Source organism: Phyllosticta capitalensis (assembly GCF_038381095.1).
Source record: "Phyllosticta capitalensis strain CBS 128856 chromosome Unknown BKA78scaffold_1, whole genome shotgun sequence".
Classification (NCBI taxonomy): domain Eukaryota; kingdom Fungi; phylum Ascomycota; class Dothideomycetes; order Botryosphaeriales; family Phyllostictaceae; genus Phyllosticta; species Phyllosticta capitalensis.
Genome location: NW_027117439.1, coordinates 3243002 through 3266610, shown reverse-complemented (window position 1 = coordinate 3266610; position 23609 = coordinate 3243002). Strand labels below are relative to the sequence as shown.

The following is a 23609-nucleotide window of genomic DNA, read 5'->3' as shown; positions in this document are numbered from 1 at the left end:
GGGGGCCGAAGAAACTTCTAAATTCGGCAAAAGAGAAAAGCAAAAGAGGAGGATCTGTTGGAAGGATTGGGAGGATTGAGGAGGCACGCGGCGGAACGTGGGGGACAGGGGATGGACTCGGGGGCCAGGGGCAGAATTGCTGGAAAGAGACGTTGAGCGCCGGTATGGCTGTGCTGCTCCTTTTGCTGCTCCTGTTGCTGGATTTGGATGGGTGATGCATGTGAAGTAGGCGGTTGGGTTGTCATCGGCTGTCGCTGGGTTGGTTTGGTGTCGCCATGACTGCTGTTGCGCAGACTCTGCTGATGGTTCCTGATGCATGTCGTTGGATGTTGTGCGCTGATGACTGACATGAGACTATTTGCATGTTTGTTGGGGATGAGGTGAGTGATTCCTGACTACAATCCCCTAATTTGCACTGGCAATGGTCAGCTCACTAATGCTTTCATCAGGTGCCTTCGTGTCCAGCTAGGCAGATCGAATTGCGTAACATCAAGCTCTACGGTACTGCTCGAAGTATAGGGCTCAACACTAGGTGCTACGAGTCTACTCTAAAGGAGCCCCTTTCATCGACAGGATGCAGTGAAGTGATTGGTCAACTGCCTGGCATCTCTAAATCATCTTTCATTCGTGTGCTCGTCGCCCTCTCCTCTTCTCGAAAATGTTATCTTTTCTCCTCCTCCCATGCGCGTCTTCTGTCAAAAGCCCTTTGGCTGTGGGATTTTAAGCAACTGGTCGACAAACAGATTTGGACACAGCCTCAGCCTTCGTTTAACACAACTTTTGATCCTTTGGACGATGGGAACCATCGAAGGCCGCAACGAACGCCGACTTTGCAACGGACAGTCCTCTACGGAATAATGTACCGAGAGACCGAGATCCTGGAAACTATGCCAAGAGCAACTCCGCATTTCTCCTTGTAGCGGTAAAAGTCACCAAGAAGAATTCGCTCCACCTGATGGCCGTTGCGAAAACCAGTCACAACATCTTATTCAGATAGTGAGCAAGCAGGATGAGCCTCTTGATGGCGTTGTACCAAAACCTTCGGCTCGGTACCTTACCCCAGAGTCCGACCCAGAAGAGAAATACCCCGGCCAATCTCTCCACTCAACTCACTACTTGGCACGTTCAGTTCTTCAACTCGACGGAATACCCAAAATGAAGATGCTCCGTATTTCTTCACTCGTTTTGCGGGTAGCATACCGGCGTCGGTCTGAGTATAAAATGAGTTGCGGGCAGATGTCGTTGAAGATGCGTCCGGAACAAGCTTGCAAGTTGCCACAGCGTCCAAATCGATCAAAATGGTCTTAGGCTCAAGGTTCGGTGCCCTCGCGGCCATAGTCACTTCTGCCATTGCGGCTGCCGTCCCTTCAGCCGTGCCATGGTCCAACCTTGCCATCAGCGCTCCCGAAAACGGGCGCTACCTCCATCGCACGAAGACGGGGGAGCCATTCATGTGGGTAGCCGACACCAATTGGGAGCTTTTCCACCGCCTCAACCGCACCGACACCGACCTGTACCTCGCGAACCGCGCAGCCAAAGGCTTCAACGTCATCCAAGCCGTCATTGTGTCCAAGTATAACGCCACAACTCTCCCCAACTTCTACGGCGACCTGGTCTTCGACGACGCGGACCCGACAAGGCCGAACGAGAACTACTTTTCCTTCGTCGACTGGGTCACGACGCGCGCGGCCGAGTACGGCATCCTCATCTGCTTCGCCCCGACCTGGAGCCGATGGGTCAACCACGGGTGGTACGGCACGGAGAGCGAAGTCCTCTTCGACGAATCCAACGCCGAGGTCTTTGGATACTTTCTCGGGACGCGCTATCCCGGCATCCCCAAGATGATGGGCGGAGACACGAATGCCTTTTGGGCGGACAATGTTCCGCAGGCGCGCGCGGCGTGGAGGGAGAATCCGTCTGCTGATCCGACGTCGTTTCTGGGACCGATTACAGATACGAGGCCGGTTTGGGCGGCGATGATGAGGGGGTTCAAGAAGGGGGAGGCGGAGCTTGGGTATGATGCTTTTGTCACGTATCAGCCAACCAGCCCCTGGATTTCGGATCCGCCTACTCCTAGGCCGTATGGCCACAACGTAAGTGCTCACAAAAGCCGAGATTTGCCAGCACCTGTTCCTTCTGACCATATCCTCAGTACATCAACGGCAGCTTCGGCCTTCTTTCCATGGATGCGGTGCAATCCGGGCACGAGCTCCCCGACCCCGAGGGCATCGACGCCAACTTCACAGTCCTCACGCCCTGGGACTCGACCAAAAACTACGAAAACATCATCGAGATGCGCAGCCAATTCGCCGGGCCCGTCATGGACGTCGAAAACCACTACGAGGCCGCCAACATCGCCTTCAACACGTCCAAGCCCTTCTGGAACGCGTCAGACGTCCGCCACGGCTTCTACAGCGCCGTCTTCAGCGGCGCCTGTGGTTACACGTATGGCAGCTTGCCGGTGCAGCAGAGCTACGAGAGACTGGATGGCGTGGCGTCGCCGGAGCACTATGTCGAGCCGCAGCTGAGCCTGTCGGCCGATGCGAGCTGGCATGAGGCGTTGCACCTGCCGGGCGCGAAGCAGACGGGGTATGTTTGGAAGCTGTTCTCATCGCTGTCTCGGGAGCTGTTTGACGCCTTGGAGCCGGCGAGGCAGTTCATCTCGTCGCCGGATGGCCAGCAGGATGATGTCCTCGCATACGAGCAGAACCGATACGTTTCTGGGATTGTCACCACGGGCCACTACTGGGTTTACTCGGGGTACGGCGATGCGTTTCAGCTTGACCTCGACGCCATCTCTGCGAAGTGGGGAGAGCCGGGCGCTTTGGTTGAGGCGCACTGGTTTGATCCGCGCAGCGCAGAACGACAGGCGGTTGATGATGAGGAAGCGTTCTCAGCGAGTGGCAAAAAGGTTTTCACTCCGCCGTCTGCCGGTGGTGTGGACCATGACTGGGTCCTGGTCATGAAGGCGAAGGGCGCTTGCGCTTGAATCGGCTGAGATGTCTTGGGCGGCGTGCGAGGTTTGGTAGCATGGCGATTCCGGGGAGGTTGGGTAGAGGGATCAGGCAGCGGGTGGACATGGCTACAGCGGTGCGGGCGGGCTGTCGCTGAAAGAGCAGTAGAAGGCGGCGCATCTGTATTCTGTAAATACGATTTGTCGCTCTATTCTTCGTCAGAACAGGAGGCCGGTGGGCGTCAGCGGCTCAGCGCCGAGTGAATGTCTTTGACACTTGAAAAAAGAAGGCTTGCGGCAGGCGCTTGATTGACTGCTCGGATGTGGATTCATAGAGAGTCTGTGCTGTAAAGTTCTGGACGCGCCGGCAGTGACACCATGGGTGGCAGCAACGGCAGAGTGAGCTCGTCACGGAAGCTGCATCAATCCGCCATCAGCATATCAATTGTTCAAGCGGCCAAATTCCCAACGCCCCTCGTACCTTTGGTCGAGGGGTACAAACTAATAGGTAAGTGCCGCCAGTTCGAGTCCGGTCAGCCCCGCCACATTCCCTTCCTCCAATTGTACTATATAACCCCTCAGGGGTTTGATAGCCCGCGCCCCGCGGGTGAAGTTTTGCTCTTTTGCTGGACAATGACTCTGTTTCACGTCCGCCCAGTGCCTTGCCTTGCTTTGCCTATTTGAGCGGTAGGTGATTGCGGTCGTGGTGTCGCGCGTGCTGGCGTCGGCGCCCACTCACCTCCATCTCCACTACTTGACCTCTACTGCTTGTGCTGCCCACGGCCGCTACTACCATTACTGTACCAACTCGCCACATTTGCATCGCTTCGGACCCCCCTTCGACATCGCGCACTCGCGATCCCTGATATCATCATCTCCAACCGCAATGCTGACGGCACAGGAGAGGATCGATCGAAGAGCGGCTGTAGTGACAGTGCTTTTGGCCTACAAGGCGCTGGAAGAGCCTTGCTTCCTCGAAGTTCGACCGCAGACCTGAGCTGAAGGATCTTTTCCAGATAGACGGCTCTCCGCGTGGAATAGATAGCCGTGGAAGCTGCGAGCACTCTGCAGCGCAGGAACGATGCGAACGTCGAACTCGCCAACGCGGCTGATGGGCAGCGCATGAAGTATGTCTTTGGTGGTGTTGATCAATCAGGATTTCCTCTGCCATCTTCTACATGACTGAAAAGGCTGACAGCAACAATCTACCATTCGAGATGCAGCTCAACATGCCGATGTTCTGACTCACAGCTCCGAAGGACTATAAAAGTGGTTGAGGTGTAAAAGTTGGAGGTAGAAGGAGCAGCATAGCATTGTTTCCTATCCGAGACGAAAGAGTGGAAGGCACATTAGCCACAGCTCCTCTCCAGTCCGCAGCAACACAACATCATTCTTCGACCTCTGACTTGGTCGCTCGATTGACTTTCAGTTGTCTATTTCAACTCTCATTCGCTAACTATATTGTGTTATTCAGCACTCTTTTGCGCATTCTGGCTTCGGTATCTCCACAAAAGCCTCAAATTCCGGCCCTTCCTGCCGTCAGCCGCTGTTGCTTTGCATCTCAGAAGAATTCAAGACCCTCATCAAGCCTGCGGCCAGCTCCCATCGTTAAGCACCAGTCTATCTTATCCGAAGGTCCTCTCATCTTGGAAGCAAGACTACGCGGGACAGTGGAAACCTTCACTCAAGATGGAGGCTTCCAATAAATACTGCACAAACGACGACGAAATCCCTCGGCCACCAAACATTAAGGCCATGCTCGAGAGAGAGGGTAGACTGAACAAGTTGGAGAAGCGTCAACATAGGGTAAGCTAAGAAGAGTTGCCAGACGCAGGCAACATTACGAGAGCATTCACTGACATCTCATTTCAGGACTGCCTAGCATTCATTGAGAGCTTCAAATGCGATGAGTCAGAAATCTCGCCTTTCGATAACAGACCTCGTCTATCGTTCGAAGAAATCCTCGAAACCTGTCCATCTGAAGTTAGAGGGGCAACATACCTGCGTTTCGTACAGGACTACCCTCACAGCTATCACCTCGCTTCAGCTGTGTTGGGATCTCGCAACTTTGGCCCCTGCACATTGATTTTGTTCTTTCCACTCATGAACTACCTGGCTGCCAAACTGCGACGATCCGGCCGCATTGCAATCTGCGCAATAGAAAGATACGAAGAGGACTGTCGGCTCCAAGGGCTGCGTCGCCGTTGCCGCACCTGCGAGCAGAGACGCATCCCGTGCACTCTTCGGGACTTCCCCAGCCTCGGAGTGCCCTGCACCAATTGCTCTGGAAATGTCGCCAAGAGGAGTACCTGCCGTTGGGAGTACTACACTGACTTTTCGAGCCGACGGTCTGAAAAATGTGATCCGTGTGGGGACGAAGACAAGGCAACCAGCACCTGCGATACTCTTGTAGAGGACTCTGGAGCTGAAAAGGGCGAGTACGATCACATTTACGATTGGTTGAAATTCGTTGACACCGACAACTATACCGAGTTTGGGAGTTCCAGAACGACTACACCAGGACAACATGTGCCTGTGGACAGACCAGACGACCAAGCTGCTGAGAGTTTTTACGCATCCCTTGAGGGAGGCTTCGAGCTGATTGACCATGGCAATTTCCAAACGAGCCAGGTCTTCCGAGACAAAAAAGCCCTCTTTACAAACCTGGGTCAGAATGTCCAAACGACCGAGCCCGCCAAAAATGATGACGCCGACGTCCGCTCCTGCGGTGAACACACCAACTCTGACTCTTGGCCCATCAAAGAAAAACAGGTCCAGAGCGGCACCGAATTCGGGCCGGTATTCGTCGTCCAGGATCAGTCGTTCTGCTTGGAAGACATCGAGGAAGTTTGGAACGAGGATTTTGAGAATGACGACACGGTGTGTGAGGAGGATAGAAAAGTCTCTACCGACGTCAAGTCTGCCTAGTGTCATCTCCAAAGATTCAATTGATTCAGCTGGGCGATTGATACGACTTCGGCTTCTCACAACACTCGAAATGGCGACTTACCGGAACGTGGGCGGGTGCCGGGTTGGATGTGGGTCTTCTTGGATTTCTTCTGCCCTGGGCAAGCATCAAATCTTGCGTTGATTGAGGTTTTGTGGCGCCTTCTCTTGCATTGGGGCTACTTCATCAGCTTGGGCTACTATTTCAGTGATAAGAGTTGCTCAGATGTCCCCAGTGTCAGTAGCACTTTTGGAGAAACCCGCAACTGTGCGTGAATCTATCAATTGCGCCTGCATTGGGTTGAGCAGTCATGTCAAGATACACGAAGGCAAGTGATGCTTCATCAGATGGCTGGTACCAGTCCCTTGCGCAAGTATGGCAGTTTCGCAGAGACGTTCAGAGGATACGATCACGTCTTCTGGAAGCAAAGGATACCTTTGGCACTCATTTCTAGATGAAACATCCCGATGGCTCTTTCAGGTGGCAAACCGAGCTTACTCAAACACGCATTGCATAATTCAAGGACAGGCGAGAACCGGAGCACTTCTTGTAGACAAGCTCAATTCAATTATCGGTCGTGCTCTAACTCGCTTGCTGATCTCCCGACTCATTTGTGTGTGGAACCAAAATCCTCCTGCTGTCGACTTGAATGTGCCCCGCAATGAACGCTCAGTATAGCCGGTGGAAGAGAGCTTTTGAAAGTAAGAAAAGGAAAAGGAGCGCGAAGAAAACAAGTTGTTGGAGTCTCCTGCTGTCGAATTTTATGTCCCCCCACGATGACCGCCTTGTGTGGTCAGTTGACGAGACCTTTCGCACGGAAGAGAAAAGAAAAGGAAACCAAAGAAAACGGGCAGTTGGATCAAAAGTCGCTTTTGGGGGTTAAGTGGGAATGGGGACAGTTGCGCTGATTTTGTCGGCGCAACATATGACTTGCTAGCACCAAAAGCTCGAGATGCAGGTGCAGATGCCCCGTCGATGCGGCGCGCGTGTGGAACCGGCTGGGGCCATAACGCCTACTCATAGGTCTTTGGAGCTTGAATGGGACAGCAGCCACTTCTTGAGAGCCTCGTTGGCAGCGTCGTAGACACGGATCTTGTCCAGCTTGGAGGCGTCGGCGAAATCAAGCAAGCCAGCGATGTTGTTGGTGATGTTGGTGTAGAGCTTGTCTTTTGGATTCTCATGACCATTGGTGACTGTGTTTTCCCTCGTGGCACCCTGGCCAGGCTCAGCTCCAGCACCATTCGATCCGAACGAGTCTTCAAAGTAAGACAGCTTCCTATGCTTGGTCGCCTTGGTGCTGCTGTGCGAGGGGTTGCTCTCCTGCGGATGAGGCTTAGGCTTGCCGGCGGCTGTGCGCTTGCGCTTGCGACCATGTCCATCGGCCGCAGCCGCCGCCGCCTTTTCGGTGACTTGGATGTTGCGAGGACGGTTCTTGACAGCTGCAGTGGGACCGCCAGAGGTGATGCCCTCGCTGGCCTCGTTGGACTGGACTGACTCGGGGTGGAACACGGAATCGGACTGTCCAGCCACGCTGGACTTGGCTTCTTCGTGATCAGCACCAGCAGAAGCTTGGGCAGCCTTCTTCTCCTTCTTATGCGCAGCGCTGCCTTCGTAATGCGCCCTCAGATGGGCTGTGCCATGGATTGCGGTGTCACTGTGGCTAGCTTAGCAACCAACTCGCAAGAGGGGTGAGGAGTCAACTCACAAAAGAGGAGGGCGTCTCTGGCCAACTTGAACAGTCACGTCAGGGTAGTCTTTTCCCATGTGAATATCACGGACATGTGACCGGAGATTACTGCTGTCGCGGGCACGGTAACTGCAGAAACCGCACTCTCGCTCACAAGGCCAGATGCGCAAGGATCCCTCGGGAGGCCAGTAGTGGGTGTTGATGCCGTCTTTGTTGTGGTTGGGGTCGGAGCAAGGCATTTTTGGTGACTGGTTTGGTTTGGGACGATTTCGTGGTGAGCGTAGGTGAGCGAGCTGGTTGATGGGACGAGACCGGATGGTGTCGAAGAGGCTCGATGAGTTTGCGCCAGTCCAAATGGTAGTCGAAGGATGCTTGATCTGATTGTGGTGGTTGGGCCAGGACGATTGGGAGTTGTTGTCGAAGGAAACTGTTGGTGTCGAGATGGAAGCGCTTTTCAAGTGCGGGCGCCCGGTTGGTGGTTACACTCGGTTCCGTCGGCGACTACCTTCGATCACTCAGCGCCTGATGGATCAATCACGTGTTTTGAGTTGAACTTTTGATGGCGGCACTCGTTGCAAAGAAAAGTTGTGAAGTGCGGTGTGGAAGAGGTTGCAGGCGGAGCAAGGTAAGCCAGAGCACGGTTCCTGACGGGCCGCTGCAGGGCAGGGCAGCATCCCGAAGACCGAGCACTGGCATGGGGCAACCAACAACGCGCCAAGCTCAAAAGTCAAGAAAATCATCCAAACGCAATCTTTTTCGATCGCAGTTTTTGAAATCAGTCAATTGCATTAGATGGATCGACCCCAGATGCGTCATCCCATGCTTTATGCGCTTATTGGACTGGTTTGGACTGGTTCAGGAATATGCTCGGGGCGTGAAGATATTCCAACATTTCTTTTGCTCTAATTACTTTCGGCATTCTCCAAGTGTTTCCGGACCATATGAGGACTGTTTTCGAACCCAGCTCAATGCTCGATCAACCGCGCTAATTTGCACCACGTGGCTGATTGGGGTCTACATGTCAGAGCCCTTGGATGCTGTCGTCACTATTTCTGGCGCTTGACATGACATATCAGAATAGAGAAAAGGCAGAATGCATCTACTGCAGCGCAAACACGGATATTCTCTCCATTCATTCAGGAAAGTCCCAATGCCGCTTGCCCCGCTCAACAGTAAGAACTTGGAGGTCCCCTTGCGCAAAGCCCCAGAAGGCTCAAGCATTTCTAGCTCATGGACTCGTTCTGTTCCAACACTCATCAACCTTGAAGCTGATTTCCAACTTTTCATATTTGAAGCAAGATACTGTCTTCCCCCAATAGTCCACCTTCAACCTGCCACTGAACACAGAGGGCAGTGTAATTCGCCTTTCCTCTTGTATCATCGATACCTCCAAATTCAAATCGGCGTGTCAGATATTCTAACAGAACATGGCAGTCTCGACGCAAGACAACATATTTTAAACATCGTTGAAGCATCGCTCGCGCCATCCCCACAACTCGAGTCATCCAGTTGAAATCGCTTGTGTTTTCTTACGAGCGGGATCAGTCCCATACAATTCAGTGGACGAGAGTATTGGCACTTTGATATTCCGGTAAACTCTATGAGAAGTACTGCATCCTTACTTATCAGAAAAGCAGTCCGCGAGGTCGAACACGACTCCAAAAAGAAAGACCTGAGAGTGCAAAGAGAGACGAGCGAGGCCAAGCAAGACCTTATCGAAAGAAAAACTTGACAGTTGATGCATCAACATCGCAGAAACTCAAAGGGCTTTATAGTATTCATATGAAGCGCTCAGACTTTCTTGGCCCACAGGGGATGTTCCAGGGCTCTCAAAAAGTTTCCACTTTGGAGCCCGAGACCGCTCGCATCCAACCGAGAGTCTGTTCTCTATCAGCACCGTCTCCGTCTTTGGACACCGCAAAGCCAGCTACTGAGAGGCGATTTCACGCCTCCACTGTCCGCAAATATCGCTTCAAACACCCACACTCTTGTCGACTGTGGCCTGTCGAGTCTTCGATAGTTGGAGTTGATGAAAACTCGAGTGAAGAAATATGGAAGATTTTGGTTCATATCAAGGCACCTTTACAGAGCGCGAGGTGAACTTCAAAAGCCGGCCTTCAGGAGGTACACAGACAGACGCACTACACCATGCCCAGGGAGTTCAAAGCTTTCCGCAACCCGTCGGAATCTGAGAGGAAAGAAAGTGTCGATTCAATTTTGCACTATCGTCGCTTTTGGCATCTGCAGTCGAATTTCACTAAGGAATGAGTGACTGCCGGCTTGGGCAAGGGTTCCTTTTGAAGAGGACATCTTCTATCGGCAAAAAGGGGTATCCTGACCCGGCAGGTTAGCCCTATCCTGGGCTCAGATTTCGTCCATTGCAAGCGATAAGTCCCCGGACGAAGCATCAATCATCTAGGCTACACCCCTTCTGCTTTCTTCAGAAAAGCAAGTCACATATCGAAGTTGACCCCAGCAGATTCTTTACGCAAAAGTTTGCGTGAACCCACGTCTATCTATTCGATCTGTTCGACATCACGTCATCAAGGAGGCAATCAAGAAGAGAAGCCCAAACCCCGTTTTCTTGTGTCAAGCTACGACGCCACAACTTCTCTCAGCAATCTCGAACAACATCTCGCCAATACGTTTTCTTCTCTCAAACTACGACAGCACTAACTCCCAGCATCAATCTCAAGAAGCCATCATCTCGCCGCTCTCATTTCTCCTCTACAATCTAGCACGGAACTTTTCGTCCCTCCCCATCGCCCTCTCGATAACCTCCAAAGCCGCCATGACCTTCTCATCATGATTGCGCCTGCCAATGACCTGCAGACTCACCGGCGCACCGACATACTTCTCGGGCGAGTACAGCTCGTGGTTGTACTTGTCCTTCTCGTTCATGGGGACGTAGCCCTCATCGCGCTTGTCCTTGACCGGATCCACAAAGGTCACCGGGAAGACGGCGCCGGGGTAGTCGAGCAGGTTCCACTGCGCCGTGTACGGCCAGTAGCGCGAGCACTCGTGGGGCGGCGCTGCGCCAGGGGTTGTCGGGCACAGGATCACGTCGACTTCTTGTCCGTCCTGTGCAGCGGTGGCGGACCAGTGTGCGGCGTACTCGGCGCGGTAGGTGTCGCGCTCGCGGCAGAGCTGGTTCAGGAGTCAGTCTCGACGCTGCATGTCTACATATTAGGATCAAGAGTCACTTACCGCCCACAGCTCCTGGATCGAAAGCTTTTTCACTCCAGGTTGCTCAATGATCCACTTGGTCAGGGGCAGCAAGGGCTCGCCGCTCTCTTTGATGAGATTCAGCGTGTCCTCCCCGCCATCCGGGAAGTACAGACGCGACACAATGCTCCACGCCTCGGCGTGCTTCAAAGACACCCAGTCGACGACCTTGTGGCCAGCAGCCCGGCACGCGTCCGACACCTCGCGCAAGGCGCGAATCATGGGCGGATGCGGCTTGACGACGCCATCCCACCACTGAACAGCAATCTTCAGCGGGCGATCAAACGTAACGGGAGTCCACTGCTTCGGGAAGAGCCACGGGTCGTAGCGCCAGGGCTCCGTCTTCAAGATGACGTCCATGAACAGGTTGAGCGTCTCGCGGCTGCGCGTCAAGGGGCCGAATGTCGGGATGACGGTCTCGTTGCCCAGCATGGTGCACTTCATGCCGCTGAGCGGGACGCGCCGCGAGGTAGGTTTGAAGCCGTAGACGCCGTTGTTGGACGCTGGGCAGCGGATGCTGCCGCCAATGTCGCCGCCCATGCCGAAGACGCTGCCGCCGAATCCGACCAGCGCGCCTTCGCCGCCGGAAGAGCCGCCTGGCGTGAGATTCCGGTTCCAGGGGTTGACGGTCAGCCCGGTGATGTTGTTGTTGCATTCCAGTTGCATGGTTGATTGTGGCTCGTTTGTGCGGCAGTAGAAGACGCAGCCGGAGTTGTAAAGAATATCGTTGATCGGGTTGGGGACACTGGGAGTCCCAATCCACGCCACGTATGAGGCGTGGTTTGTCTTGCCATTCATGCCATGGTGTTGCTTGATTGAAATGGGGAGGCCATGAAGCGGGCCAAGGGGCTTCGAGAGCGAGTCGAGGTAGCGTGCCCGGGCAATGGCGTCGTCCCACATGAGCTCCGTGAGGCAATTGGTCTGCAACTGTCAGCCTGCTGCAAATCCAAATGCTACTTTCAGAGAAGCTTACCGCATACTGCGCAAGTGTGGCGCGTCTCAAGAATGCTCGTGTCAACTCCTCTGAAGAAAGCTCCCTCCGCCGCAGCATTCCAAGCAGCTCAATTGCATCATAGTTTTGCGTCAGCTCGTACTCCCGTTCCGTGAGGTATTTCTTTGGCAGTTCCTGCGAGTTCAGAGGCAGCGGATCTGGCAGTTCCCCGATTGGAGGGTCGCACTTGGTGAGCGACGCGTCGCGATAGTCGCGAGCGGACTGAGACTTTTCTTGCCAGTTGTTCATTTTCAGACGGACGCAGCGATAGCTTGAGCGATGTAGCAGCAATTGGGTCTCTATGCAATTGCATTTGAAAAATGATCTTTTGAGGGACTTGAGTCCATGTTATCTTCCACCCCATCTTCAATATCTACCGCCGCGGTTGCAACTCCTATCTCCACCATATCAGCAAACTGGGCGGGGTTCTGAGAACAAAGATTTAATGTACCCGGTCGACCTGCGGGGTTTAAGGTTGGTCAAGGGTGGGCGGAGTTCCGTGTTCTTTCCGCCGGGGCTCCGCTGACTTGGCTCTCCTGATGTCCCACTTACCATTTCTGGAAGCAACCCACTTCCTCATTGCGGCAACTTTTGATGAATTCCTCAGACTGTCACCTAACTTTAGATTCTTGAAGCCTTCGTGTAAGTAGGAGGATCAGTACAGCTCGAGAAGACCTCGCCCATTGAAGGCGTTGTCTGCTGTGCGGGCTATCAAGCTTCGCTGGAGCAAGCAAGAATGTGCAGACCATGGAAGAAGCTCACCCGCAGGGATCCTATCTTTCTTGATAAAGCTCTGGAAGCTCAAGACGCAGAACATCAGCGTCATTGAAGAGCAGCATGTGCAGCAAAACTCACTCGTCCATTAAGGAATGATTCTCTCCCTCCTCTTGCTAAACACGAAAGAATCGCGCCACGCCTCATGTACGTAATTCCCCCTCCATCCACCTCATGGTGTTGGGAGGCAATGCAGCCGCTTCGAGGGGTAAACAAGAACAGCCGAAAAGGGTCTGCGGGAAGCACGAGCTATTCTTAAACGCTACAGCCAATCGCGAGCCGCTCCTCAAACTCTGTTGAGAACCACGTTGATCTGGTCGCGGGGCATTGGCGTCCGAGTCTGATCGATAATCGCAAGCCAATCATGACGGACGGAAGGCTGCGCTTAACTCAACACCGCCGCCTCCATTGATTGCGATAAGGCATCTTCGTAGTGAATGGTAACGAGTGTCTCACTGCGCTGGCATTGTGGTGGTGCGACACATGCGCTTTGCGGATCTTTCTGGTCATCCTGTCTGAATGACAGCCACTACTCCTCTGGTTCAAAGGGGTCTTGATGGCCTCGAACGCTCCCCAGACAGCAGAGATGAGTGGAATCAACTTGCCGCGTAGGTACGCTTCCACCGCGTGTCGCACGGCAATCTGCTGACCAAAACGTCGAGACAAAGCGAGAAACCGCATCGCCCACGCCTGCGCCAGCTGCCATGCGCGAAAGATCAAATGCGACCTGAGTACGCGCCGGAATCCGCCCTGCACGCGCTGCGCAGACGCGGATCTCCAGTGCAATGTGATGATACGGCGGCGCCGCATGATTCGAGCAGTGGAGTCGGTCTCGCGAGAAGTTGTCGAGTAAGTTCATTATTGTTGCCCCGTCCGCACCGAGACCGTCGACTGAGAAGGCCGTGACAGCGCCGCCGCCGCGTTTGGCAGCCAGGGGAGCAGGAGCTCCGTCGAAACTCCGAACGGAGTCAGCATCGTCAGCGCAGAGACGACGACTACGAGCGAGCTGTTCAGTTCGCTGGGGCCCAGCGACCGCCCGCGGCGCTTCGAGGTGAGCGGGCTCAACGACATCTCGAAGCAAAAGTCGATTTTGGTCGAGTTCCTGTCGCAGGACTTTTCCGAAGCCGACATCAGCGATTACCAGCCCACCTTCATTGATGAGTATGCCAGCGTCACGAGACTCCTGGGTCGAGAGTTTGGCCGCGGGTTTGCAACGGGAGTGTACCATTTCCGAGATGCGCCGTTTGTAGAGCGGGCATACGGTGGCATTCCAAGAACTATCACGTCGACTGAGAGGAAGGTTCTGGATCACCATGGCTCGTTCATGCTCCCGAGCGCCCCGATTGCAGATGCGTTCATCACGGCATTTTTTGACCGCGTCTTCCCAACAATGCCAATCATGGACCGCGGAACCTTCTTGAAGAACTACTACGGAGTTGGAGGCATGACCAGAAAGCCGTCGCTCCTTCTCATTCAGTCAGTGATGCTGTCGGGATCGGTCGTGTATAATCATCCAGATGTCCAGCTGCTACCAGACGAAGTGTCGTGCCGCCTCCACGCCCGCGCAAAAGCGCTGATTAATACAAACTTCGAGCAAGATCGTCTCGTGCTCGTGCAGGCGCATCTCCTGATTGGATCCTTCACGGGCGACAGTTGTGATGACACCATCAACAACATGTGGCTCTCTCTGGGCAACGCAGTCCGGATCGCTCAGGGCATCGGGATCCACCGCGACCTTGGACGCGCCAAAGCCAGCCTTTCTATGCGGCGTCAGTGGAAGCGCATCTTCTGGACACTTTTCATCCACGATACAATCTGCTCATTTGAATGGGGCCGTCCGCGAGCCATCCACCTCGCCGACACTGACGTCCCCTTACTGACTGAGACGGACTTCCACCCCGACGAGCCAGGCGGCCTCCCTTCGACCGAGCACATCCAATTCTTCCTCTCGTTGTGTCGGCTGTGCTTCCTGATTGTCGAGTGGATGGAGCTGCTGCGTCCCGGCCGCATGGCCTGGGGCCGAGGGAGCAGTTCGCCGTACATCGATCAAACGGCCAGCGTGCGGCTTTCGCTGGAATCGTGGCTCGCTGAGCTACCGCCCACGATGCAGGCGCCGGCAGACTTTACTGGCTTCTCGCTGTGGACCGCCACGCTTCATGTTGCGTACTATGCGGTCGTTTTGCGCCTGTATGCATCGTTGACAGGTGCGGCGGCCGCTGAGAAGGTTCACAACGCTGCCGTGCGGATCCTCGACATCTGCAAGGACCTTGCTGCGCAAAACTTGCTCGAATCGCTTTGGGGTTTTGGAATTCACCAGCTCGATTTGGCTGTAGGGCAGCACGCGCGCGAGACCAAATCATCCGACACAGCGATGGCGGAGAGCGCGCTGGAGCGGCTTAAGGAAGGCATAAATCTCATGCGTGAGGTTTGTCAGTGTAGCTCAACGGCTGCCCAGGGACTCGCGTTTTACGAGGCGCTGCTGGAGGACCGCAAGGCTGGCAAGGGCGAGTCTGTTGGGGAAGAGAAACCGGCGGCAGAATCTGAGGGGCAGCTCGTGGCGAACTGGCAGCAACCAGACATGCGATTGGCAGGCTCGTGGAACGGTCGTTTGACTGGCGATGATTTGGCCAGTCTCGGCTTTTTGGATTGGAATGCGCAATGGACGTGATGTGATATGAAAAAGTGGATCTCCAAGAGCAGTTGAGTTCATGTCGTCAGCTTTTCATCAAGGCTAGGGCTGTGGAGAAAATCCAACTTGGATTTGTTGGAACCAATCAAGCTTGATTACAGGAAGGTAGCCAATGCGAAGTGCCTGAACCAGAACAACCTGCAGGAAACGCCACTGCTTTGTCCAAGGCTTGTTAGAAAACGCTGTGACACACTTCGAGTACTGCATGTGACACTCCACTGAAAGGACATGCAACCTTTTGAGCTGCTAGCCTGGGAGCCTGGGAGCGCCCTGTCCGCATACTGTGTCTCCGCAGTCATTCTCTTGCGTGTGCCACGGCTCTTGCTACCAAGCCTTGATGACCTGCTCGTCAACAAAAAGACTGATAAATCCACCAACTTACACGTCCTTCGTATCCTTTTTCGGATGTACATGGACCGTCTCATCAACAGGATCGCCAATCTGCGCCTTCTTTGCCCTCTCATGCTCAATCACCTCTTCGGCGACCAGGCCTGTCACAATTGCCTCTTCTTCGACATGGCGCGGCACGATGACTGCCTCCTCCAGAAAGTAATTCGTCTCGCGCACGTAGACCCAGATGACGCCGTACAAGCTGACCAGGCCCACAACGTAGAGGCAGAGCTGAATAATGGTCTGAGTCTTGTACGACACGCCTTCCGAGTCCATGACGAATGAGATGCACATGCCCAGGCTGACGGTGCCTTTGAAGGCACCAGCGTAGCGCGCGCATAGCACGGGATCGTTTGTCAGCGCGCTCATGGTCCATTGCACGCAGATCTGGAACGTTGCATACACAATGCCGAACAGGAGGTACAGGATGAAACCGGAGGTAAAGCTGGAGTCGGTCCAATCGATCCCAGGCGCTGGGTCGTTGGCGTCGATACCGTTGACAATGATCCAGATCAGGAGGCCAACTGTCGCTCCCATGGTAATGGCGCCCATCATGATGGAACCCATCATTCCCTTTTTGCGGCGGCTCTTGATGCGCTTGTTGTCCATGACCCAGGCCATGGCAAGGGGAGCTGGAATCATGATGACTTGGAACAGCAGGTTGTTCAAGGAGCGCGTCCGCAAGTTGAAATAGTGCGCTGTCACGAAGTGGTCAGTCGAGACTCTCATCTTCATTCCAAGGGATACCTTACCGTTTACGCTACTAACGAGCGCAAGACACATTTCGCCAACAAACATGGCGGGCAAGAGGAGAATGATTTTCTTGTCAAGCAAGACGGCTAAAACACCTTTCATCTCCTCCTTGAATGACGGTTGCTTGAAAATGGCGATATGGGTACCATCGTCGCGTATAACCTCCTCTGGTTTCACAATGCAGAAGGTTGCTATGAGCATGGCGCTGCGCATTGGAATGTCAGAATTGGACAAAGTTCGGACATCCGCTTGCCATCTACTCACCAGCCCATAATGACAAGGAAAATGACCCAAACTGCTGTCGAGACACCGGAAACTTCGGTCTTGTTGCGGTTGACTCCAAAAGCTATCAGGGCGCCAACAGTGCTTCCGGAAGACGTCAAGACCCATTGCCAAGTAATGTACTGCACTCAGTCAACGGACATTCACAATGTATTTCCTCGAAAAGACAGGGATCATTCCAACTTGAACAACTCACCATTGCCTTTTCTGATTCCTCGGCATAAGCGAACTGAATGAACCCGGAAGTCGTCCACAAGCAGGCGGCGCAAAATCCCAAAATGAAGCCTGCGGTCAACGGAAACCACTGATGCGCAGTCTTGTCATAGTACCTTTCTGGTATCAGCAGCTTTGTCAATATGAATGGTTCTTTTACCCACCAGAGCGCCCCTGCGTAGAGAGGATCTTCAAAATTGTTAGCTTGACATTTCAACGACAGATAGCACTCTGCACCTACATCCAATTGAGCCAACCAAAATGGTCTTCTTTGGCTTCAAAAAGTTCAGAATGGAGCCGGCTATCCATCCGAATAAAGTATATGGACCATAGAGAATGGAGTTGGTAAGGGAAGCGACATGCTGCGAAGATGGCTTGCCGCCACCAGCACCCAAAGCCGTCAGGGCAAGATAAATTCCGGGCAAGCAAAAGAGAATGGAGCCCATGATGAAATTTTGGTTGAAGGGGCGGTTGAGCCGCAACTTGCTTTGTGGGCCGAAAATGGCCATTTTGGCGGTGGTGAGGCTGGACAGGACGGTTTCGAGAGCAACAGAGACGACGATTCAACCTGAGAGTGTCCTCAACGCATTCGGAGTTGATGAATCAGAGGAGGCGATTCGACAGGCTTAAGGACGGAGTCAACAGAGTCTGATAGATAGGCCAGAAGTCTCTCTGTTGATAGGACCCCTGCCGGGTGGTGGCTGTTGTTGTTCTGTTTTCCTGTTTAACCTTCATCATGACCTTACCGGGAGGTTATCAGAAACGACCCCGCCTCGGTACTTGGACGGCTTCGGAGCGGGAGCGGGAGCAGCCTCCCGTTGGGCTTTTCGGGATCACCGCGGAAACTGCTAATTCGTGATATATCAGTTTTGAGAAAGCGGACAGGATACCGATAGCGATATATCAACCTGCGGGCGATAGCGTGTTGTTTGCCCGCACCAAGAAACAAAGATCTCGCCCACCATGGTTGCTGAAGTCCAACTGCCACCCGCTCCGCACATCAATGCCGATTTCCATCCTCCAGACGTCCGCTACAACGACACCTATATCTCATACGACCGCATCCAGGAAGCGCACAAGCCGAACAAATGGCCGGCACGCAAGCACATCAAAGTACCCGAGTACCCGGCCACGGCGTCTCCTGATGAGATTGTCGCGGGCATGAAGATTGCTGGCGGTGCCATCATACGCAACATTCTCTCGCATGAATCCATTGCGCAAATGGAGCACGACTTGCGGCCATACCTGGAAGCCGACACTCCGTGGGAAGCAGGCACTTTCTTCCCGCCCTCGACACGCAGGGCCTTTTCACTGTGCGCAAAATCGGATGCCGCGGCAACTGATTTGATTGGCAATGAGCTCTACCAAGCCGTGTGTCGACGCTTCTTGACCACCAAGGCATACAAATGGTACGGCAATTCGAGCGAACTCAACGTCAGCCTGCCGCAGGTCAACAACACGATTGCATTTTCGGTGCGCCCGGGGATCAGCTACAACCAGCCGTTGCATCGCGACGATGACATTCATTATCCGGACCGGCAACGCATCGATGTGTATCCGGAGCAGACGAACAAACGCGATTACGGTGTTGGATTTTTTGTCGCTGGAACGAAGAGCACCAAGGCCAATGGGGCGACAAGATTTATCCCCGGGAGTCATCTCGAGGCAACGGAACATCCGCCGGATGAGGAGTTTGCGGAGTACGCCGAACTAGACGTGGGCGACGGTTTCATGATGTTGAGCAGCTGCTACCACGGCGGAAGTGCGAACAGGACCAAGGACGAGGAACGCTTGCTTTTCAGCTGCTTCATGACGCGGGGCTTTCTTCGACAGGAGGAAAATCAGTACATTGCGGTGCCAGTGGAGAGGGCAAAGCAGTTGCCAGTGCGGATCCAGAAGCTTCTTGGGTACACAATCAGTGAGGTAAGTGACCTTGTCGAGCGGATTGCCAGGATTCAGGGCTGATGTTTGTCCAATAGCCAATGCTAGGGTGGGTGGAGTTCAAGGACCCGCGAGTGTTGTTGGACGAGAATGCGCCGCGCGTTGCTCATGGAGCAGGCCATGCGAAAGAAGAAGAAGACATTTGAAGGTGTAGTCTTGGCCGTAGCATTCTCTCTCGGTAGCAATGCATGGTGTTTCCAACCCTTGAACGACGTCTTGAAGGGGTGAAAATAAGCGCCTGATGGCGCGGGTCGTCAGCGGGATTGGCGGCAGGTGGACGCGAGGCGGGCTGTTATCAGGACGTGTCGTCACAGATGCGGTTCACGACAGATGACGTTGGACGTGCTTCTGTTGAGAATCATGATTGATGATTGTCCGGGGGTGGAGGCGGTGGGTCGCGGAGCCGAGAGCTGGAGGAGGGAGTTGGCGGGGGGCAGGCGGCAGGCCCTGGCACTTGCTTGCGGCGCCAGCATCGATCCGGCTCCTCCATGACGGCCTATTCTTTGTTTCCAAACTCAAAAAAACATCTGCGACAGTCGACGAAGGAGCAATTGAAGGCTCGAGGGAGCTGCCAATTGTTAGCCATGGTCCTCGTCCGCGCGACAAGGGCACCCGGCGGCCTGGTGTGCAACTAGGCTGGCGCATTGGCTGCTCACCGCCGATAAGGAAGCTATCGTCAAGCTAGTCCTGTCGTTCCTGCATGTACGCACGCCTCTTCCAGGCCTGCTCAAAACCTTTCTCTCCCGTTTCCGGCTGCTTCTCTTCTCCTCCTCCATCCCTCACCACATCCCAAGCCTCTCCCATCTCTTATCATTCCAAACCATCTTTGTCTTTGCAACAACACTTGTTCATTGCCTGCATTTGCTTTGCACAGCGTACTTGCAACACCTTTCTACCTCATTACCTCGTTACTGCTCCCACTTTGGACCCTTTGAACCCCGCACCACGTCAATCTCTTGATCGGTCACACCGTTCGATTCGCCCATCATGGTTCTGGTCGACAACCAGGAATATCTCTGCGAAGAGGAGAAGCGTCTGTTGGAAGACAGGAAGCGCGAGCGCTACTGGAAGAAGTGGGGTCCCTACGTCGCCGAGAGACAATGGGCCACGGTCCGTGAGGACTACTCGCACGATGGAGACGCCTGGAGCCACTTTTCTCACGACATGTCCCGTTCCCGTGCCTACCGTTGGGGCGAAGACGGCATTGCTGGTGTATCCGACACTCACGGCCTCCAAAATATTGCCTTTGCCTTTTGGAACGAGAAGGAGTGGGTCTCACTCTTTCCTTTCCATCTGAGATTTTCCTGACGCTCTGCAGTGATTTTCTCAAGGAACGCCTCTTTGGTCTTTCGAATCCTCAAGGCAATCATGGCGAGTCCATCAAGGAAGCCCACTTTCACCTCGACAACACACCCACGGCAAGTACCTGCGTATAAATTTCATGACTGTCAGCTAACTGGGCTTTCAGCACTCTTACCAGAAATTCCTCTACAAATATCCCCAGCGAGCCTTTCCCTACGAAGACCTGATAAAAGAGAACGCAAGACGCGGTAGACTGGACAGGGAGTACAACATGGTTGATACTGGCGTCTTTGACGACGACCGGTACTGGGACATCTTCATTGAGACGGCCAAGGAAGCGGACGACGAGGAAGAGCTGCTGTTCCGCGTCACGGCCTACAATCGTGGACCTGAGCCGGCTCCGCTGCACATTGTCCCTCACGTTTGGTTCAGAAATACTTGGACTTGGGGCCACGAGTCGCCGGACAAGAAGCCCTCGATCCACAAGTTGAGCGGAACTGCCGCCGTGACGAAGCACCACAAGCTCGGAGAGAGGTATTTCCAGTTGTCGCCATCTCCTGGTATCGGTCCTAGCGGAGAGGATGTGCAGCCCCAGCTGCTCTTTACCGAAAACGACTCCAATTTCCAAAAGCTGTGGGGCTCAAAGAACCCACAACCGTACGTCAAGGATGCCTTTCATCGACGCATTTGCGATGAGGAGAAGGGCGCGGTCAACCCTGAAAATGTCGGTACCAAGTCGGCCGCCTGGTTCGCCTTCGACGAGGGCGAGGGAGTCGCTCCCGGAGAGTGTGCTGTCGTGCGTTTCAGGTTGTCGAAGCGGTACGACGGATATCTCGATGAAGAGCTGTTTGATGAGATCATGGAGCAACGCATTCTCGAAGCCGACGAGTTCTATTACCGCATCAACCCCATGCCAATGGCCGATGACCTGCGTAACATTCAGCGTCAAGCGTTTTCTGGCATGCTTTGGTGCAAGCAGTACTACCACTTTGTCTGGGACCAGTGGGCAAACGGCGACCCTAACATGCCTCCGCCGCCGCCCGGACGGAAAAACGTCCGCAACAAGAACTGGAAGCACATGTACCTGGACGACATCTTGTCAATGCCCGACTCGTGGGAGTACCCCTTTTTTGCTGCATGGGACAGCGCCTTTCACTGCATTCCTCTGGCCATGATCGACCCCGATTTTGCCAAGAAGCAGCTCGATCTTTTCACTCGCGAATGGTACATGCACCCCAACGGTCAATTGCCAGCTTACGAATGGAATTTTGGCGACGTGAATCCTCCCGTGCACGCCTGGTCGACTTTCAGGGTCTTCAAGATTGAGCGCAAGATGTACGGCCACGAAGACTGGGATTTCCTCGAACGCGTCTTCCAGAAGCTGCTCCTCAACTTTACCTGGTGGGTGAATCGAAAGGACTTTGACGGAAAAAACGTCTTCGAGGGCGGCTTCTTGGGCCTTGACAACATTGGTCTGTTCAACAGGTCTGACCCATTGCCGACTGGCGGTGTGCTCGAACAAGCCGACAGCACTGGTTGGATGGCCTTTTACTGCTTGTGCATGCTCAACATTGCGCTGGAGTTGGCCAAGAAGCGCCGCATCTACGAAGACATTGCCTCCAAGTTCTTCGAGCACTTTATCCTCATCAGCGATGCCATGCAGTACCGAGCAGGCGGCGAAGAAAAGTCTCTCTGGAACGATGAGGACGGCTTCTACTACGACGCGATCTCCTGGGGTGGTCCTTGGAGCCATCAAATGCCTGTCCGTTCCCTTGTCGGACTCATTCCTCTCTATGCCACATTGACGCTGGAGCCCGAGGTCATCAATTCGTTTCCCAATTTCAAGCGTCGCATGGAGTGGTTCATTGAAAATCGACACGACATGGCGGAGCGCAACATTGCAAGCATGCGCCGTCGTGGAAAGGGCGAAAGGCTTCTGCTTTCATTGGTCAGCGAGGATCGTCTGAAGAAGATTTTGAAGCGCATGCTTGACGAGGACGAGTTCTTTGCGGACCACGGCATCCGGTCGTTGTCCAAGTACCACAAGGACCACCCATACTCCATGGACGTCAACGGACAGCGATTCCAAGTCAGCTACATTCCCGGTGATTCCGACAGCGGTCTCTTTGGTGGCAACAGCAACTGGCGTGGTCCCATTTGGCTTGCCGTCAACTTCCTGCTCGTCGAGTCTCTACTCCGTTTCTACATGTTTTATGGCAACAATCTGCAGGTCGAATGTCCCACCGGATCAGGAGACTACATGCACCTTGGCCATGTAGCGGAAGAGATTCAGCACAGATTGCAGCATCTCTTTGCACGCGGAGAGGATGGCAAACGTGCAATCAATGCTGGAAATGAGATGCTCGACTACGACCCGCACTGGAAGGACTACATGTGGTTCCACGAGTTTTTCGACGGTGACACTGGCAGGGGCCTGGGAGCGAGTCATCAGTGTGGATGGACCGGACTGATTGCGAAGATGATCCACGACACTGGGTAAGTGCTCGCTTTATACCTTGAATGGCACAAGACTAACATTCCAAAGCATTCGCTGCCGCCTCCCGCAGACACCGCGCACTCCTTCCACTGCCGCGGCACACTACTTCGACGACATCTTCCACAAGTACAAGCCAGCCAAACCAAAGTTCCGCCGTTCGTCGACGAGCCGCTCGATTGGCAAGTTGGAAGACCTGGAAGGCGATTTCCGCAACGGCGTCGCCATTGAAGATGAGCCCGAGTCGCCGGTCAGGCCCATGAAACGCGTCAACTCGGTCGGATACTTTGATGATGCGGCGATTGAAAAGAAGAAGCAGATTGACGAACAGGTCGCTGGATACATCAGCGGCAAGCTGCAGAAGATGAGGAGCCACGAATCGGCTGGAGAAGACATGAATGACGAGCTCGAGGCGCAGCTGGATGGTGCGTGAAAAGCATGACGAAGCGCTGGAGATTCCCTGAAGACATGATCTTGGTTTCGTGCGCCTTACCTAGATTCCTTGACGACTACTTGTAGACTGGCTAGATGCCGATAGACGGAAGCATGGATCGAGGGGTGGGGAAGATGCTGGGTTGGTGTATCCCTAGACAAGACCTTCAACTAATTGTCCTATGAATTCCTTCTCTCTTCCAGGCCTACTTTTCGTCGACGTCAACTGCTGCTCTAACTCACAGGCCGTCTTCTGCCTGACTTCACCCACAGCGCGAGCGACAAGACCGATTTGCCGCTTCCTTCCCCTGTGTTGTTTTCTTCGACCGAGCCCCGTCTCTGAGGCCTGCGGGACCGAGGCCGGCAGATGTGCGAGTCGCTCGGGCCGAAAAGGGGGACCGGCTCGCCGCACCGCCACAACATGATGACGAGTCACGACTTCAGATTTCTTGCCTCAGTCCCAACTCATCAAGCCTGGCAGCAACAAACATTGCAAACGAAAAGAGCATGGATAACGACAGAGGTAACAGGATGTC

General features: G+C 54.1%; 7 protein-coding genes across 7 annotated transcripts; 4 read left to right on the top strand and 3 right to left on the bottom strand.

The window, feature by feature from the left end:
• Positions 1 to 1103: 1103 nt before the first annotated feature.
• Positions 1104 to 3160, top strand: BKA78DRAFT_20534 (uncharacterized protein). The gene is made up of 2 exons (XM_066883640.1): positions 1104 to 2093; positions 2153 to 3160. The coding sequence occupies exons 1-2, from the start codon at positions 1299 to 1301 to the stop codon at positions 2987 to 2989; spliced, it is 1632 nt and encodes a 543-aa protein (XP_066749847.1). The 5' UTR covers positions 1104 to 1298; the 3' UTR covers positions 2990 to 3160.
• Positions 3161 to 4642: 1482 nt separating this feature from the next.
• On the top strand, positions 4643 to 6050 carry BKA78DRAFT_359668 (uncharacterized protein; the record flags this gene model as incomplete). Its single annotated transcript, XM_066892387.1, has 2 exons — positions 4643 to 4759; positions 4826 to 6050. The coding sequence occupies 2 exons, from the start codon at positions 4643 to 4645 to the stop codon at positions 5879 to 5881; spliced, it is 1173 nt and encodes a 390-aa protein (XP_066749846.1). The 3' UTR covers positions 5882 to 6050.
• A 394-nt stretch (positions 6051 to 6444) lies between these two features.
• Positions 6445 to 8183, bottom strand: BKA78DRAFT_303616 (uncharacterized protein). The gene is made up of 2 exons (XM_066887555.1): positions 7606 to 8183; positions 6445 to 7554 (listed from the first exon to the last, which is right to left on the bottom strand). Exons 1-2 carry the CDS (start codon positions 7824 to 7826, stop codon positions 6918 to 6920), a joined length of 858 nt encoding a protein of 285 aa, XP_066749845.1. The 5' UTR covers positions 7827 to 8183; the 3' UTR covers positions 6445 to 6917.
• Positions 8184 to 10314: 2131 nt separating this feature from the next.
• On the bottom strand, positions 10315 to 12052 carry BKA78DRAFT_329484 (amidase family protein; the record flags this gene model as incomplete). The annotated part of the gene is made up of 3 exons (XM_066889668.1): positions 10315 to 10734; positions 10795 to 11733; positions 11786 to 12052. The coding sequence occupies 3 exons, from the start codon at positions 12050 to 12052 to the stop codon at positions 10315 to 10317; spliced, it is 1626 nt and encodes a 541-aa protein (XP_066749844.1).
• A 3506-nt stretch (positions 12053 to 15558) lies between these two features.
• Positions 15559 to 17583, bottom strand: BKA78DRAFT_20457 (major facilitator superfamily domain-containing protein). The gene is made up of 6 exons (XM_066883639.1): positions 17146 to 17583; positions 17069 to 17093; positions 16888 to 17020; positions 16674 to 16813; positions 16409 to 16614; positions 15559 to 16354 (listed from the first exon to the last, which is right to left on the bottom strand). Exons 1-6 carry the CDS (start codon positions 17411 to 17413, stop codon positions 15645 to 15647), a joined length of 1482 nt encoding a protein of 493 aa, XP_066749843.1. The 5' UTR covers positions 17414 to 17583; the 3' UTR covers positions 15559 to 15644.
• Positions 17584 to 17867: 284 nt separating this feature from the next.
• Positions 17868 to 18991, top strand: BKA78DRAFT_349107 (phytanoyl-CoA dioxygenase family protein; the record flags this gene model as incomplete). Its single annotated transcript, XM_066890750.1, has 2 exons — positions 17868 to 18827; positions 18884 to 18991. The coding sequence occupies 2 exons, from the start codon at positions 17868 to 17870 to the stop codon at positions 18989 to 18991; spliced, it is 1068 nt and encodes a 355-aa protein (XP_066749842.1).
• A 636-nt stretch (positions 18992 to 19627) lies between these two features.
• Positions 19628 to 23260, top strand: BKA78DRAFT_376429 (Six-hairpin glycosidase-like protein). Its single transcript, XM_066892824.1, has 4 exons — positions 19628 to 20113; positions 20164 to 20275; positions 20314 to 22643; positions 22693 to 23260. The coding sequence occupies exons 1-4, from the start codon at positions 19833 to 19835 to the stop codon at positions 23072 to 23074; spliced, it is 3105 nt and encodes a 1034-aa protein (XP_066749841.1). The 5' UTR covers positions 19628 to 19832; the 3' UTR covers positions 23075 to 23260.
• Positions 23261 to 23609: the final 349 nt, after the last annotated feature.